Source organism: Ranitomeya variabilis, chromosome 2, assembly GCF_051348905.1.
Source record: "Ranitomeya variabilis isolate aRanVar5 chromosome 2, aRanVar5.hap1, whole genome shotgun sequence".
Classification (NCBI taxonomy): Eukaryota; Metazoa; Chordata; class Amphibia; order Anura; family Dendrobatidae; genus Ranitomeya; species Ranitomeya variabilis.
The window spans coordinates 408752986-408769268 of NC_135233.1; the positions used below are offsets into that span (position 1 = coordinate 408752986).

At 43.6% G+C, this 16283-nt stretch overlaps 1 protein-coding gene across 3 annotated transcripts in view; it reads right to left on the bottom strand.

Moving 5' to 3' along the window:
• Positions 1-16283, bottom strand: part of DIAPH2 (diaphanous related formin 2) — a 1729654-nt gene that overhangs the window by 1296982 nt on the left and 416389 nt on the right. For all 3 annotated transcript variants that reach the window (XM_077286525.1, XM_077286526.1, XM_077286527.1), the window contains exon 13: positions 15913-16029. In XM_077286525.1, coding sequence (XP_077142640.1) covers positions 15913-16029 — 117 coding nt within the window. The remainder of the gene's footprint in view (positions 1-15912; positions 16030-16283) is intronic.

A 16283-nucleotide genomic window follows, 5' to 3' on the forward strand; every position in this document is an offset into this window, starting at 1 on the left:
ACGCCTGAAACAATAAGCTTGAAATGTCTGACATAATGAGCCAGAAATGCCTGAAGCAACAAGGCTGCAACGCCTGATACAAGGAGCCTGAAATGCCTGAGACAACAAGCCTTAAAAGGCTGAAACAATAAGCCTGAAACACCTGATACAACGACCATGAAACGCCTGATACAATGAGTCTGAAACACCTGATATAATGACCATGAAAAACCTGATATAATGATCTTGAAACACCTGATAAAATGACCGTGAAACGCCTGATACAAAGAGCCTAAATCGTCTGATACAAAGAGCCTGAAATGCCTGATACAACGGGCTTGAAACACCTGATACAACGACCCTGAAACGTCTGATACAACGAGCTTGAAACGCCTGAAAGAAGCCTGAAAAGCCTGAAACAATAAGCCTGAAACGCCTGCTACAATGAGTCTGAAATGCCTGATACAATGAGCCTGAAATGCCTGATACAATGAGCCTGAAACGCCTGATGCAACGAGGCTGAAACGCCTGAAACAACCAGCCTGAAATGCCTGATACAATGAGCCTGAAATGCCTGATACAATGAGCCTGAAACGCCTGACGCAACGAGGCTGAAACACCTGATACAATGAGCCTGAAACATCTGAAACAACAAGCCTGAAATGCCTGATACAGCGATCGTGAAACACCTGATACAACGAGTCTGAAACGCCTGATGTAATGAGCCTGAAATGCTTGATACAATCATCTTGAAAAGTCTGATACAAAGAGACTGAATTGCCTGATACAAAGAGCCTAAAACGCCTGAAACACCTAAAACAACAAGCCTGAAACGCCTGATACAACGACCGTGAAATGCCTGATACAAGGAGTCTGAAATCTTCCATAATGTTTTGGCTGGTGTCTTTAAACTACATCTAAGCTCTAAATAGCGAGTAGCTTCAAAGAGATACAACGAGCCTGAAAGGCTTGATTTGAGCCTAAAGCAATGCAATGACCTTGTAACACCTGATACAACGACCCTGAAATGCCTGAAACAACGAGCCTGAAACGCCTGAAGCAACGAGGCTGAAACGCCTGATACAATGACTCTCAAAAGCCTGATACAATGACCTTGAAATGCCAGATACAATGAGCCTGAAACAACGAGCCTTACACAACGTGCCTGAAATGCCTGACACAATGAGTTTCGAATGCCTGAAACAATGAGCCTGAAACACTTGAAAAAACAAGCCTGAAACAACGATCCTGAAACAACGAGGCTGAATCTCCTGACACAAAGAGCCTGAAACATTTGCTACAATGAGCTTCAAATGCCTGAAACAACGATCCTGAAAAGCCAGATACATCGACCCTGAAACGCCTGATACAGCGACCCTGAAATGCATGGTACAACAATCCTGAAACACCTGAAACAACGAGCTTGTAATGCTTGAAACAACAACCCTGAATCGCCTGATACAATGAGCCTGAAATGCATGGTACAACAACCCTGAAACACCTGAAACAACAAGCTTGTAATGCCTGAAACAACAACCCTGAAACTCCTGATACAATGAGCCTGAAACTCCTGATACAATGAGCCTGAAACTCCTGAAATGCCTGATATAATGACTTTCAAAAACCTAATTCAACGACCCTGAAACACCTGATACAACGACCCTGAAAAACCTGATACAATGGGCCTGATACAATGAGTCTGAAACAACCAGCCTGGCACAACGAGCCTGAAATGCCTTAAACACTGAGGCTGAAATACCTGAAACAACGAGCCTGAAAAAACAAGCCTGAATTGCCTGAAACAAGGATCATACTGTTGCTTTTACCTCTTGAACCCTAAAGCGGTTTCAAGAAGTAACAGGACGGCACGTGTCCGCAACATTGTTGCTCTTATTCTTTGGAACAGTTTTTTTAGTGCTTTCACAGGCGAATTCCAGGTAGAATCTGCCTGAACAAGATGTAGTGTGCACATTCCCTAAGAAAACTTTCCATAATTAACTACCTTCAGTTCTTCTTATGGCCACAGTGACGATTATATTGTGCTTGCTTCGGGGTTACCATGGTGACACCTACAAACCATCTGTTCTGAGTGTACACACCGCATCCTGTGACTTTAGAGTGAACGTCACATGACAGAGAGTAAACAGATTTATTTGATGGATGTTGTCATGGTAACGCCAGTGGAAGCAGGACACAATCATCACAGAAAAGTAGTCAGATGATTGGGACAAGTAGAGGAGAATAAAACAAGGTGGGGATCAAAAAGTTTCATTTTTATTACAAAACGTCTTGAATTATGAAATATTAAAAAAATCAAATTAAAATTACTATCGGCACAACTGCAAAATCGTTTGTGACGGTCCTGCACCAATTCATCCAGATCTAATCAGCTATTCAATATTAAGACAATTCAGAGCCATATGTTCCCTAGGAGCAGATTTGCTTCGCATGGGGGGGGTGTGAGAATCGGAAGTGATAAAACGTGTTACACATTTACCCATCAGCTGGCGGCAAATAAAAAAACACAATAGTCAGGAGAAACCGACACTTAAAGCGGGAAACACATTTTATGACAGCGAATAAAAATTGTTAATCATTGCGTACAATGCAGAATCTACAGATGACTGTATCTGAATATTCAAAATTCACATCTGTCTCTATTGTTATTGTGCAAATGTCTGGGAGGAATGAAAGCTACTTTACAACCGGCATTAAGACGATGCCTCATTTGCATATGGAACCTGAATCTGCTGCGATTGGATAAAAATAGCCAAAGTCGGAGGGAAGAGGAGCCATAATCGCAGCAGCTTAGACATCTTAATTTGGTGCCACGATGGGTTCTCATTAAACGTCAGAGCTTTGGGTTAATATTTGTCTATCTGCAGGGCGCATGGGGGCATCCTCTAAAGGGGAGGTGGCACAGAGGAAGAAAGATGACTCCCTACACGCAGAAACTTATATACAAATGTCAGGATCTTCTAAATCTCTTTATGCGACTATATGACAATCTTCAGGTTGTCACCGTGGTTAGTTTAGATTAATATTTCCTAGATTCTGCTGCTCAGATAAGAGCTTTGCTGTGTAGACTAGGATACAGTCAGAAGAGTCCTCTCATTATCATGAGAGGGCAAGATCATCAGTGTCATATCATCATTAGAGGGTGGGATCAGCAGAGTCCTCACATTTTCATTAAAGGGCGAGGTCAGCAGAGTCATGTCATCATTAGAGGGCGGGGTCAGGAGAGTCACCTCATTATCATTAGAGGGTGAGGTCAGCAGAGTCTTATCATCATTAGAGGGTGGGATCAGCAGTCCTCACATTATCATTAGAGGGCGAGGTCAGCAGAGTCATGTCATCATTAGAGGGCAGGGTCAGCAGAGTCATCTCATTATCTTTAGAGGGCAGGGTCAGCAGAGTCATGCCATCATTAGAGGGCAGGGTCAGCAGAGTCATCTCATTATCATTAGAGGGTGGGGTCAGCAGAGTCATCTCATTATCAGAGGACAGGGAAAACATTCATCTCATTATCATTAGAGGGTGGGGTCAGCAGAGTCATCTCATTATCAGAGGACAGGGTCAGTATTCATCTCATTATCATTAGAGGGCGGGGTTAGCAGAGTCATCTCATTATCAGAGGAAAGGGTCAGTATTCATCTCATTATCATTAGAGGGCAGGGTCAGCAGAGTCATCTCATTATAAGAAGGTGGAGTCAGCAAAGTCATCTCATTATCATTACAGGGCAGGGTCATCAGAGTCATCTCATTATCATTAGAGGGCGAGGTCAGCAGAGTCATGTCTTCATTAGAGGGTGGTGTCCGCAAAGTCACCTCATTATCATTAGAGGGCGAGGTCAGCAGAGTCATATCATCATTAGAGGGTGGGATCAGCAGAGTCCTCACATTATCATTAGAGGGCGAGGTCAGCAGAATCATGTCATCATTAGAGGGCGGGGTCAGCAGAGTCATGTCATCATTAGAGGGCAGGGTCAGCAGAGTCATCTCATTATCATTAGAGGGTGGGGTCAGCAGAGTCATCTCATTATCAGAGGACAGGGTCAACATTCATCTCATTATCATTAGAGGGCGTGGTTAGCAGAGTCATCTAATTATCAGAGGACAGGGTCAGTATTCATCTCACTATCATTAGAGGGCAGGGTCAGCAGAGTCATCTCATTATAAGAAGGTGGAGTCAGCAAAGTCATCTCATTATCATTACAGGGCAGGGTCAGCAGAGTCGTTTCATTATCATTAAAGGGCGGGGTCATCAGAGTCATCTCATTATCATTAGAGGGTGGGGTCAGCAGAGTCATCTCATTATCATTAGAAGTTGGGGTCAGCAGAGTCATCTCATTATCATTAGAGGGCAGGGTCAGCAGAGTTATCTCATTATCATTAGAGGGCAGGGTCAGCAGAGTCATGTCATCATTAGAGGGCAGGGTCAGCAGAGTCATCTCATTATCATTAGAGGGCGGGGTCAGCAGAATCCACAGCAGAGTTGAAGCTGTACAGATTATAATAACAATAATTAGAAATATCCAGTATTTCATATCTATGTATCTATTGAGTATTGTAAGTGATAGTTGTTACATTTAGCTTTTCATTGTTGTGACACTTTAATAACTTTTTCTTCATTCTTATTATGCGTAACACAACAAACGTGTGACATGTCCTGGGGCACAGACATGATACGACCGGTATTCTGCCAGGATAGTCTGTGACGATCAGCAGATGTAGGATACATGGTACCAATACTTGGTGACTAGACCTTCGGGGGTTCAGTGCCGACACAATGCGGGTGGGCAGTGATACAAACTGTTACTTTACATTCAGCATCAGCGTGTCTACAGCGTCACATACGTAGAAGCTGATTTACCAGACAACAAAGTGATCAGGACCCTCAGCTATGACCTGAATAACTAACTTATCAGACTATTAAGTACTAACCCCGTGTAATGCAGGAACGAGCACAGCAGCAGCCGGGGAGGCAGCCATTACAGGAGGATTTACAAAAATGTATAACATAAACATAACACAATAAATTAAATGAACCCCAATGATATGTCCGCCTCCATAATTACAGTATAACATCAAGCAGAAAAAAAGTTGCTTTTACTTTTAAACATTCTATAAATCTATAACAACAGAGATACAACTATAATAGCAGAGACAGCATCTGCTTGAAGGGTAACGATTTTTCCAGGATTCAGAGTAAGCTATTGTGTGAGCACGAGGGATGGCACCAGTTCTGGCACTAAGTGATGAAAATTCTGCAATTTCAACAGTTTTCTGAAAAGTAGCCTCAGTCTCTCTTTTGCAAACAGTGAGCTTGGAGCAGAGCGGCGGCGGTGATGTCTCCCATACACAGCTCAGCCTCCAGACATGAGGGATGCCCGACCTTCATTCCTTGATGTGCAGGCCAGTGGTGTGATAAACTTGTGCTGCTGATAACACTCGAGACAGAGGTAAAATCCAAAGAGTTTAATATTACAGGTTTTTAACCCCTTAACGACCGCCGATATGCCTTTTAACGGCGGCAGTTAAGGGTACTCAAACCACAGCGCCGTTAATTAACGGCCCTGTGGAAAAAGTGAATAGCGCCCCCCAGAGTCGGATTTTCTCTGGGGTCTCGGTTACCGGGGGTAGCCGAGACCCCAGAGGACATGATTCGGGGTTTTTTTTACCGACGCCCGCGATGCGATCGGCGGTAATTAACCGTTTACCGGCGGTCGCAAAAAAAAAACAAAACGTGATTTCCCATTTAATTTCTCTGTCCTCCGATGTGATCGCAATCTTGTTCCAGCCAAAAAATGGTGGGCGTATGCGCAGTGCACCCGCCGGCCGGCACCCAGAAGATCTTTGGGGTCTCGGCTGCCGGGGTAGCCGAGACCCCAAAGAACATGATCGGGGTCGGTTTTTACCGACCCCTGTTTTGCGATAGCCGGTAATTAACTGTTTACCGGCGACCGCAAAAAAAAAAAGCGATGTGTAATTCTCTATCCTCTGATGTGATCGCACATCAGTGGACAGAGAAATAGGGGGATTCGGGCACCCTGTTATACTTACCGGTGTCCCTGGGTCCTCCTGCATCCCCTCCTGCCCGCTGGCTTCTTCATCCTGTAAGAAAATGGCGGGCGCATGCGCAGTGTGTCCTCCATGATCTGCCGGCCGGCAGCTAGAGGAGTTGGGGCTAAATTTAGGGTTAGGGTTGGGGCTAAATTTAGGGTTAGGGTTGGGGCTAAATTTAGGGTTAGGGTTGGGGCTAAATTTAGGGTTAGGGCTAAATTTAGGGTTAGGGTTGGGGCTAAAGTTAGGGCTAGGGTTAGGGTTAGAGTTGGGGCTAAAGTTAGGGCTAGGGTTGGGGCTAAATTTAGGGTTAGGGCTAGGGTTAGGGTTGGTGCTAAAGTTAGGGTTAGGGTTGGGGCTTAAGTTAGGGATAGGGTTGGGGCTAAAGTTAGGGCTAGGGTTGCGGCTAAAGTTAGGGTTAGAGTTGAGATTAGGGTTTGGATAAGGGTTGGCATAAGGGTTACGTTTGGGATTAGGGTTAGGTTTGGGATTAGGGTTAAGGTTAAGGTTGGGATTAGGGTTAGGGGTGTATTGGGATTAGGGTTAGGTTTGAGATTAGGGGTGTGTTGGATTTAGAGTTCTGATTAGGGTTATGGTTAGGGTTGGGATTAGGGTTGTTTTGGGGTTAGGGTTGTGATTATCGTTAGGGTTGTGATTAGGATTATGGATCGGGTTGGGATTAGGGTTAAGGGTGTGTTGGGGTTAGGGTTGGAGTTAGAATTGGGGGGTTTTCACTGTTTAGGTACATCAGGGGATCTCCAAACGCCACAGCCAATTTTGCGCTCAAAAAGTCAAATGGTGCTCCTTCCCTTCTGAGCTCTGCCGTGCGCCCAAACAGTGGTTTACCCCCACATATGGGGCATCAGGATAAATTGGACAACAACTTTTGGGGTCCAATTTCTCCTGTTACCCTTGTGAAAATAAAAAAAACTTGGGGGCTAAAAAATCTTTTTTGTGGAAAAAAATATTTTTTATTTTCACGACTCTGCATTATAAACTTCTGTGAAGCACTGGGGCATTTAAAGTTCTCACCACACATCGAGATAAGTTCCTTGGGGGGTCTAGTTTCCAAAATGGGGTCACTTGTGGGGGGTTTCTACTGTTTAGGTACATCAGGGGCTCTGCAAATGCAACCTAACGCCCGCAGTCCATTCTATCAAAGTCTGCATTCCAAAACGGCGCTCCTTCCCTTCCGAGCTCTGCCATGCGCCCAAACAGTGGTTTACCCCCACATATGGGGTATCAGCCTACTCAGCATAAATTGCACAATAAATTTTGGGGTCCAATTTCTCCTGTTACCCTTGTGAAAGTAAAAATTTGGGGGTGAAAAGATCATTTTTGTGGAAAAAATATGATTTTTTTTATTTTCATGGTTCTACATTATAAACTTCTGTGAAGCAGTTGGGGGTTCATAGTGCTCACCACACATCTAGATAAGCTCTTTGGGGGGTCTAGTTTCCAAAATGGGGTCACTTGTGGGGGGTTTCTACTGTTTAGGTACATCAGGAGCTCTGCAAATGCAACATGACGCCCGCAGACCATCCCATAAAAGTCTGCATTCCAAGCGGCGCTCCTTCCCTTCCGAGCCCCGATGGGTGCCCAAACAGGGCCCCCCCACATATGGGGTATCAGCGTACTCAGGACAAACTGGTCAACAGATTTTGGGGTCCAATGTCTCATGTTACCCTAGAGAAAATAAAAAATTGCAGGCTAAAAAATCATTTTTGAGGAAAAAAAAAGGATTTTTTATTTTCACGGCTCTACTTTATAAATGTCTGTGAAGCACTTGGGGGGTTTAAACTGCTCACCACACATCTAGATAAGTTCCTTAAGGGGTCTAGTTTCCAAAATGGGGTCACTTGTGGGGGGTTTCTACTGTTTAGGCACATCAGGGGCTCTCCAAACGCGACATGGTGTCCGATCTCAATTCCAGCCAATTCTACATTGAAAAAGTAAAACGGCACTCCTTCTCTTCCAAGCTCTGCGGTGCGCCCAAACAGTGGTTTACCCCCACATATGGGGTATCGACGTACTCCGGAGAAATTGCACAACAACTTTTGTGGTCTAATTTCTCCTGTTACCCTTGTGAAAATAAAAATTTGGGGGCAAAAATATAATTTTGTAGAAAAAATGTGATTTTTTATTTTCACGGCTCTACGTTATAAACTTCTGTGAAGCACCTGGGGGTTTAAACTGCTCACCACACATCTAGATAAGTTCCTTAAGGGGTCTAGTTTCCAAAATGGTGTCACTTGTGGAGCGTTTCCACTGTTTAGGCACATCAGGGGCTCTCCAAACGCGACATGGCATCCGATCTCAATTCCAGCCAATTCTACATTGAAAAAGTAAAACGGCACTCCTTCTCTTCCAAACTTTGCGGTGCGCCCAAACAGTGGTTTACCACCACATATGGGGTATCCGCGTATTCAGGAGAAATTGCACAACAAAATTTATGGTTAAATTTCTGTTTTTACACTTGTCAAAATAAAAAAAAATGGTTCTGAAGTAAAATGTTTGCAAAAAAAAGTTAAATGTTCATTTTTTCCTTCCACATTCTTTCAGTTCCTGTGAAGCACGTAAAGGGTTAATAAACTTCTTGAATGAAGTTTTGAGCAGCTTGAGGGGTGCAGTTTTTAGAATGGTGTCACACTTGGTCATTTTCTATCATATAGACCCCTCAAAATGACTTCAAATGTAATGTTGGCCCTAAAAAAAATGGTGTTGTAAAAATGAGAAATTGCTGGTCAACTTTTAACCCTTGTAACTCCCTAACAAAAAAAAATTTTGTTTCCAAAATTGTGCTGATGTAAAGTAGACATGTGGGAAATGTTATTTATTAACTATTTTTTGTGACATATCTCTCTGATTTAAGGGCATAAAAATACAAAGTTTGAAAATTGCAAACATTTTTGTCATATTTCCATTTTTTTCATAAATAATCGCAAGTAATATCGAAGAAATGTTACCACTATCATGAAGTTCAATATGTCACAAAAAAACAATTTCAGAATCAGCAGGATCTGTTAAAGAGTTCCAGAGTTATAACCTCATAAAGTGACAGTGGTCAGAATTGTAAAAATTGGCTCGGTCATTAAGTACCAAATTGGCTCTGTCACTAAGGGGTTAAAAGTCAAAAAGTTTCAAGGTTCTTCATGACTTCTTCATCAGGACAATAAACAAAAAGCTTTTTAGATCATGTAGAACCTTGAAACGCGTTGACTTTTAAAAACTCGTAATATTAATCTCTTTGGATTTTACCTGTGCCTCGAGTGTTATCAGCAGCACAAGGGAATCACACCACCGGCCTGCACGTCTATTTTTCTGGTCTATCTCCGATTGGCGTCTTGCGGCTGCTGTACATCTCCTGCTTCATGTTGCTAGTTTGCAATCATACCAAGTGAGTGGTTCCACATCTCTTATTTATCTGTACCATCTGATAAGACTATTGCGCTTCTTGTCTCCTAGTTTCCTCTCCACTTCATTTCTTAGCACACAGAGGCAGCAGCAGAAATACTGAGCAGTGCAATTGTGAATCCAGCTCTGGGGTGATAAACTACATGATTAAAAGATCAATCTTGCTGTCTATGGCTGTTTTCTCCTTCTGCTCATCATTCTTCTCCTCTTCATAGAAGATAATAGGAGGTGTAATACTGCACACGTTCCACATTGAAGAACAAGTGCAATTTTGCATTGTGACATGCATTAATAATGTTGATATTGTGTGTTGCCCAAAGGTAGGCAGAGTTGGGACTGGCCCAGAGTGGTAGAGGCTAAGGTGAAGGAACAGAGACAGTTTCCTGTCAGGACATCAGACACGGCCCAGACCTGAGGTCTAGACAGTAGCAGTGCTGCCTGATTTGGTTGTCCGTAACGTGAGAAGGAACTGTGACAGAGGACAACGAGAGCCTAGTAGAAGGAAGGAAAGAAGAAACAGAAGAACAGTGATCATTTGGAGACGGGTCCAGTGGAAGGAGGAGGCCTAGCAGTACGACGCAGCGTTTATAACTCAGAGAGGTAACGGCATAGCTCCCTACCGTCCCGTCAGAGCTTGTGTCACCTCTCTTCAACGTCTTCATCGCTCCGTAGCTTCTCCTCGGGAAGCAGGGCTGCTCTCTGCATAAATTAATTTATTATATTCCCTTTTCCTCCATCCTGTGATCAGGTCTCCCTGGGACTTAAACTCACATCTCCATGTTTGCAGGCTGTTGCTCTATTCAGGTGCCACAGCCAACAAAGATGTGGATAGGAGAATTTGGTAATCTTGAATTCTATTGCAGCAATGAATGCCAAAGCAGGTTACACATGTCCATAGAAATACAGTGTTTATAACAATGTATATCTCTGTTACTGTACGGTATACTGTGGTAAAGAAAAAGATTTTTTGTTCCTATAAAAGTAGTAAAAACAAAAATCAATTGCAAAAATATTTTTCTGTGAATCCCTGGGGTAATCAAACCCACAAACCCACACCACGACAGGCAGGAGCTTAAGCTACTGAGCCACAGGTAGTGGGAAGAACTCTGTGCACTTGATCTGTACTGCAGGCTCTGACTACAGGCAGACAATAGTAACAGAAATACACTGCTGTGTACAATGGATGGATCAGTATTCTAGAAATAGAATAAGAGATCTTTTTCATCCTATAAAATTACTAAAAAATAATAATGAAAAACACTTGATAATGAAAACACTGTCATTTTTAATACGATTAAAAAAAATCTATAAATAAACATCACAAATATTGAAGCCGGGCTGTGGTACTGAGCCGGTCTGCGGTACTGGGCCGGGCTGTGATGCTGAACGGGGCTGTGGTACTAAGGGCTGGAGTATGGAGCCGGGCTGTGGTACTGAGAAAGACTGTGGTATTGAGCTGGGCTGTGGTACTGAGCCGGACTGTGGTACTGAGCCAGACTGTGGTACTGAGCAGAGCCGTGGTACTGAGCCAGTATGGGGTACTGAGCTGGGCTGTGGTACTGAGCAGGGCCGTGGTACTGAGCCAGGATGAGGTACTGAGCTGGGCTGTGGTACTGAGCTGGGCTGTGGTATGGGGCGGGGCCGTGGAGCCTGAGCTCCTGGTGAATGGATACACCAGCACTGTAGAGCCTAAGTTTCTGGTAAATAGATTCAATGAGGCCATGGATCCTGAGCTCCTGGTGAATAGATTCCAGCGGCCATGGAGCCTGAGATCCTGGTGAATGGATACACTGGGGCCATGGAGCCTGAGCTTCTGATGAATAGATACCACGAGGTCATGGAACCTGAGCTTCTGGTGAATAGATACACCGTGTTCCAAATTATTATACAAATTGGAATTAAGTGTCATAAAGATTTAATTGTTTTGTTTTTCAAATAAACTCGTGGATGGTATTGTGTCTCAGGGCTCAATGGATCACTGAAATCAATCTTAAACACGTGATAATTAGTTTTCCAGGTGATTCTAATTAAAGGAAAACTACTTAAAAATGATGTTCCACATTATTAAGCAGGCCACAGGTTTCAAGTAACATGGGAAAGAAAAAGGATCTCTCTGCTGCTGAAAAGCATCAAATAGTGCAATGCCTTGGACAAGAGATGAAAACATTAGATATTTCCCAAAAACTTAAGAGTGATCATCATACTGTGAAGAGATTCGTGGCTGAATCTGAGAACAGACAGAGTTCATGCAGATAAAGGCATAATGAGGAAGGTTTCTGCCAGGCAAGTTCATCGGATTAAGAGAGCAGCTGCTAAAAAGCCATTACAAACCAGCAAACAGATATTTGAAGCGGCTGGTGCCTCTGGAGTCCCTCAAACCTCAAGGTGTAGGATCCTTCAAAGGCTTGCTGTGGTGCATAAACCTACTATTCGGCCACCCCTAAACAGTGTTCACAAGCAGAAATGGTTGCAGTGGACCCAGACATACATGAAGACTAATTTTCAAACAGTCTTGTTTACTGATGAGTGACGAGCAACCCTGGATAGTCCAGATGGATGGAGTAGTGGATGGTTGGTGGATGGCCACCATGTCCCAACAAGGCTGCGCCATCAGCAAGGAGGTGGAGGAGTCATGTTTTGGGCCGGAATCATGGGGAAACAGCTGGTAGGGCCCTTTAAGGTTCCTGAACGTGTGAAAATGACCTCTGCAAAGTATATAGAGTTTCTGACTTACAACTTTCTTCCATGGTCTAAAAAGCAGAAACGTGCCTTCAGGAGCAACATCATCTTCATGCTGACAATGCCCCATCTCATGCTGCAAAGAATCCCTCTGAGTCATTGTCTGCTATGGGCATAAAAAGAGATGAACTCATGGTGTGGCCACCTTCTTCCCCTGACCTCAGCCCTATAGAGAACCTTTGTAGTATCATCAAGCAAAAGATCTATAAGGGTGGGAGGCAGTTCACATCAAAACAGCAGCTCTGGGAGGCTATTCTGACTTCATGCAAAGAAATACAAGCAGAAACTCTCCAAAAACTCACAAGTTCAATGGAGGCAAGAATTGTGAAGGTGATATCAAAGAAGGGTCCTATGTTACATGTAACTTGGCCTGTTATGATGTTTTGGAGTTAAATAGCTTTTTTGTTCAGTGAATGTGTCCTCCTAATGCTGCAGATTCCACAAATGAGTATTTTCAGTTCTTTAAAACATATCAAATGTTTAGAAATTCTACTGGGCCTAATAATTTGGAACAGTGCATTCTGAGGTTTTATTCATTTTGGAGATTATACCATTATCATTGGGAGGTTTCTTCAATAAAATTCGATGTATAACACTGGTTAACGCAATTTTTCTGGCAAAATGTTTTAAAACATATTTTAAGTCAATTTTGGCTGCTGATTACGAATAGGAACTCCGTTTTTGGCTATCACATCAGGATTTCGAGATATTTTCAATTTTTGATGAAAATTACTCCTATCTAATGTTTTATGATAAAAACACATGATTTTCGGTACTACATTTTGTATATTTTTAATCAAGGAATAACAAAGATTACAAAGTCTATGTACAGCAAATCAAATATATTAACAGAATTAAACTACAAAATATAAAAACACATATATATGGCACACAGATGAATGACAAATGGCAGTGATTTGAACTTTCTTTTCTTGGCTGATCTGTGATGTACAGCTTCTGGGTTGTCTCTCATCAAGCTCCAGCAATAGTCGGCCATCATATGTGAGTCCCACCGGCCTTGATACCGTTCTTCCATTGTTTTAATGTCCTGATGAAAACGCTCCCCTTGTTCCTCGCTCACATCCCCAAGGTTCTCTGGAAAAAAGTCCAAATGGCTGTGTAAATAGTGAATCTTGATCCTCATTCTACAACCAAGATTTCGCAGACTCATTAGTAGCTCTTCCACAATCTCTTCATAGTTGTCTGCTTTCTTATTCCCTAGAAAATTCTGCACCACATTACAAAATGCATTCCAAGCTCTTTCTTCTGTCTCATTCATTGATGTGATAAAATTTGGGTCTCTTATAAGTGTTCTTATTTGAGGTCCATCAAATATTCCAGCCTTTTTCTTCTCTTCACTAAGACCAGGAAAAGTTGAACATATATAGTTAAAGCATTCTCCACTGTGATTGAGAGCTTTGACGAACTGCTTCATCAATCCAAGTTTTATGTGTAAGGGAGGAAAGACAATGTCCTTCCTAGCCACTAGAGGATCATGGATGACATTCTTATCACCAGATGCCAAACTCTGTCGCTGAGGCCATTCAGTTTTCACCCAATGCTCTGCTGTAGCTCTACTGTCCCAGTAGCACAGAAAACAAGGGTGTTATAACAAATGGGAATTATGCATGTTCAAAGAAAACAAAGATATTCTCACATTTATTGGGAGACTAAATGAAAACTAAATTTACCTTAGTGAACCGTATAAACTGGCACTTTTCATACACTACTTATATTTATCATGGAATTCATGAAAATGGGCTATATACCTGTAGCGCAAAAACGTGATGTGATAGAGAAATTATAAGATCAGATTTGAACTCAGCACCCTCAAATTAGTCTAAAACTGTTCTTAAAGTCCATGCCAGAAATTTTCTTTTTTTTTGTAGACCAGTGTAATCTAACGGGTGATGACTTTTATTAGACTGACTGTCATTTGCAGCGACCATTTAGGAAAATCCAAGAAAAATATCATTTGCATAATAATTTGGAACATGGTGTATACACCAGGGGCCTGGAGCCTGAGATCCTGGTGAATAGATACCGGCAGCCTTGGAGCCAGAGCTCCTGTGAATAGATACACGAGGGCCATGGAGCATGAGCTTCTGGTGAATAGACACACCAGGGCCATGGAGCCTGAGCTCCTCATGAATAGGTACACCAGTGCAATGGAGCCAGAGCTCCCAGTGAATTGATACACTGTGGCCATGGAGCATGAGCTCTTGGTGAATAGGTACACAGGGGCAGTGGAGTCTGAGATTATAGGGAATAGATACCGGCGACAGTGGTGCCTGAACTCCTGGTGAATAAACACCAGCGGCAGTGGACCCTGAGCTCCTGGTGAATAGGCACACCAGGGCCATGGAGCCTGAGCTCCTGGTGAATAGATAACAGTGACCATGGAGTCTGATCACCTGATGAATAGATACCGGTAGCCTTGGAGCCTGAGCTCTTGGTGAATAGATACAGGGGCAGTGGAGCCTGAGATTCTAGTGAATAGATACCGGCTGCCGTGGAGCCTGAGCTCCTGGTGATTAAATACAGGCCACCGTGGAGCCAGAGCTCCTGGTGAATAGATACACCGTGGCCGTAGAGCTTGAGCTCCTGGTGAATAGATACCCCGGGGGGCTGTGGAGCCTGAGCTTCTGGCGAATAGATACACCAGGACCATGGATCCTGAGCTTCTGGTGAACAGATACACCAGGGCCATGGATCCTGAGCTTCTGGTGAACAGATACAACGGGGCCATGGAGCCTGAGCTCCTAGTGAATAGATATACTGGGGCCATTTAGCATGAGCTCCTGGGGAATAGATACTCCGAGGCCGTGGAGCCTGAGCTCCTGGTGAATAAAGACACAGGGATCGTGGAGCCTGAGCTCCTGATGAATAGAGACACAGGGGTCGTGGCGCCTGAGGTCCTGGTGAATAGAGACACAGTGGTCGTGGAGCCTGAGCTCCTGGTGAATAGATACAGGGGCCGTGGAGCCTGAGCTCCTGGTGAATAGATAACAGCAACCGTAGAGTCTGATCTCCTGATGAATAGATACCGGTAGCCTTGGAGCCTGAGCTCCTGATGATTAAATACAGGCCACTGTGGAGCCTGAGCTCCTGGTGAATAGAGACACGGGTTGTGGAGCCTGAGCTCCTGGTGAATAGAGACACAGGGGTCATGGAGCCTGAGCTCCTGGTGAATAGAGACAATGGGACCATTTAGCATGAGCTCCTGGTGAATAGATACACTGGGACCATTTAGCATGAGCTCCTGGAGAATAGATACACTGGGATCATTTAGCATGAGCTCCTGGGGAATAGATTCCGGCGGCCATGGAGCCTGAACTCCTGGTGAATAGATACTCCGGGGCCATGTAGCAGGAGCTCCTGGTGAATAGATACTAGCGGCTGCTTGCTGCTTGCCTCGTGGGTTCAGATTCTGCTATGCAATGTTTTTAGGTGATGATGGTTGTAGGCCGTAATTGTTCCTCTCTGACTAGTTGAATTTAAACACTCTGTGAAATATCTGTGAAAATTCAGATGAAACACATAAAACGCTGCATTATTGGAATATTCCACGTGTGCTATGTCTACAATGTCGACGCTCCACATGATGTGGATAATACTGCTGTGTGTGTCTCAAGGACAGGAATGCAATATGAAGAAATACTTTTGTTTTACGATTTACATTATTTCTGTAGAACACGTGGAAACAATGAGTCCTACCTGATGTAATAGTCGTTGCGGATGAGCAGGAAATGCTGTAGAATGGACAGGAGGAAAGCTTCGGATGCCGTGTCCTTCAGCATATTGTAGAGGAGATGGTAGACTTCATTAATGTCGGTGAACAGAGAGTCAAGGAAGGTTGCTATACAATGACTGAGCACATACCTCTTGTACAATGGGACCGGCGGCAAGAAGAACCTCATACAATGGAGAGAAAGATGCAGAATGTAGGGAGCGAGAGGAAACATTACCCATTATTTACACTTTTCTATGCGGAATGTAATTTTGGTCAGTAGCAGATGCATTGGGCGTCTTGTTGGATCATCTCGTCCAAGCTCCAAAGTCCTTTGTCTACACGTAACGGTTTACGG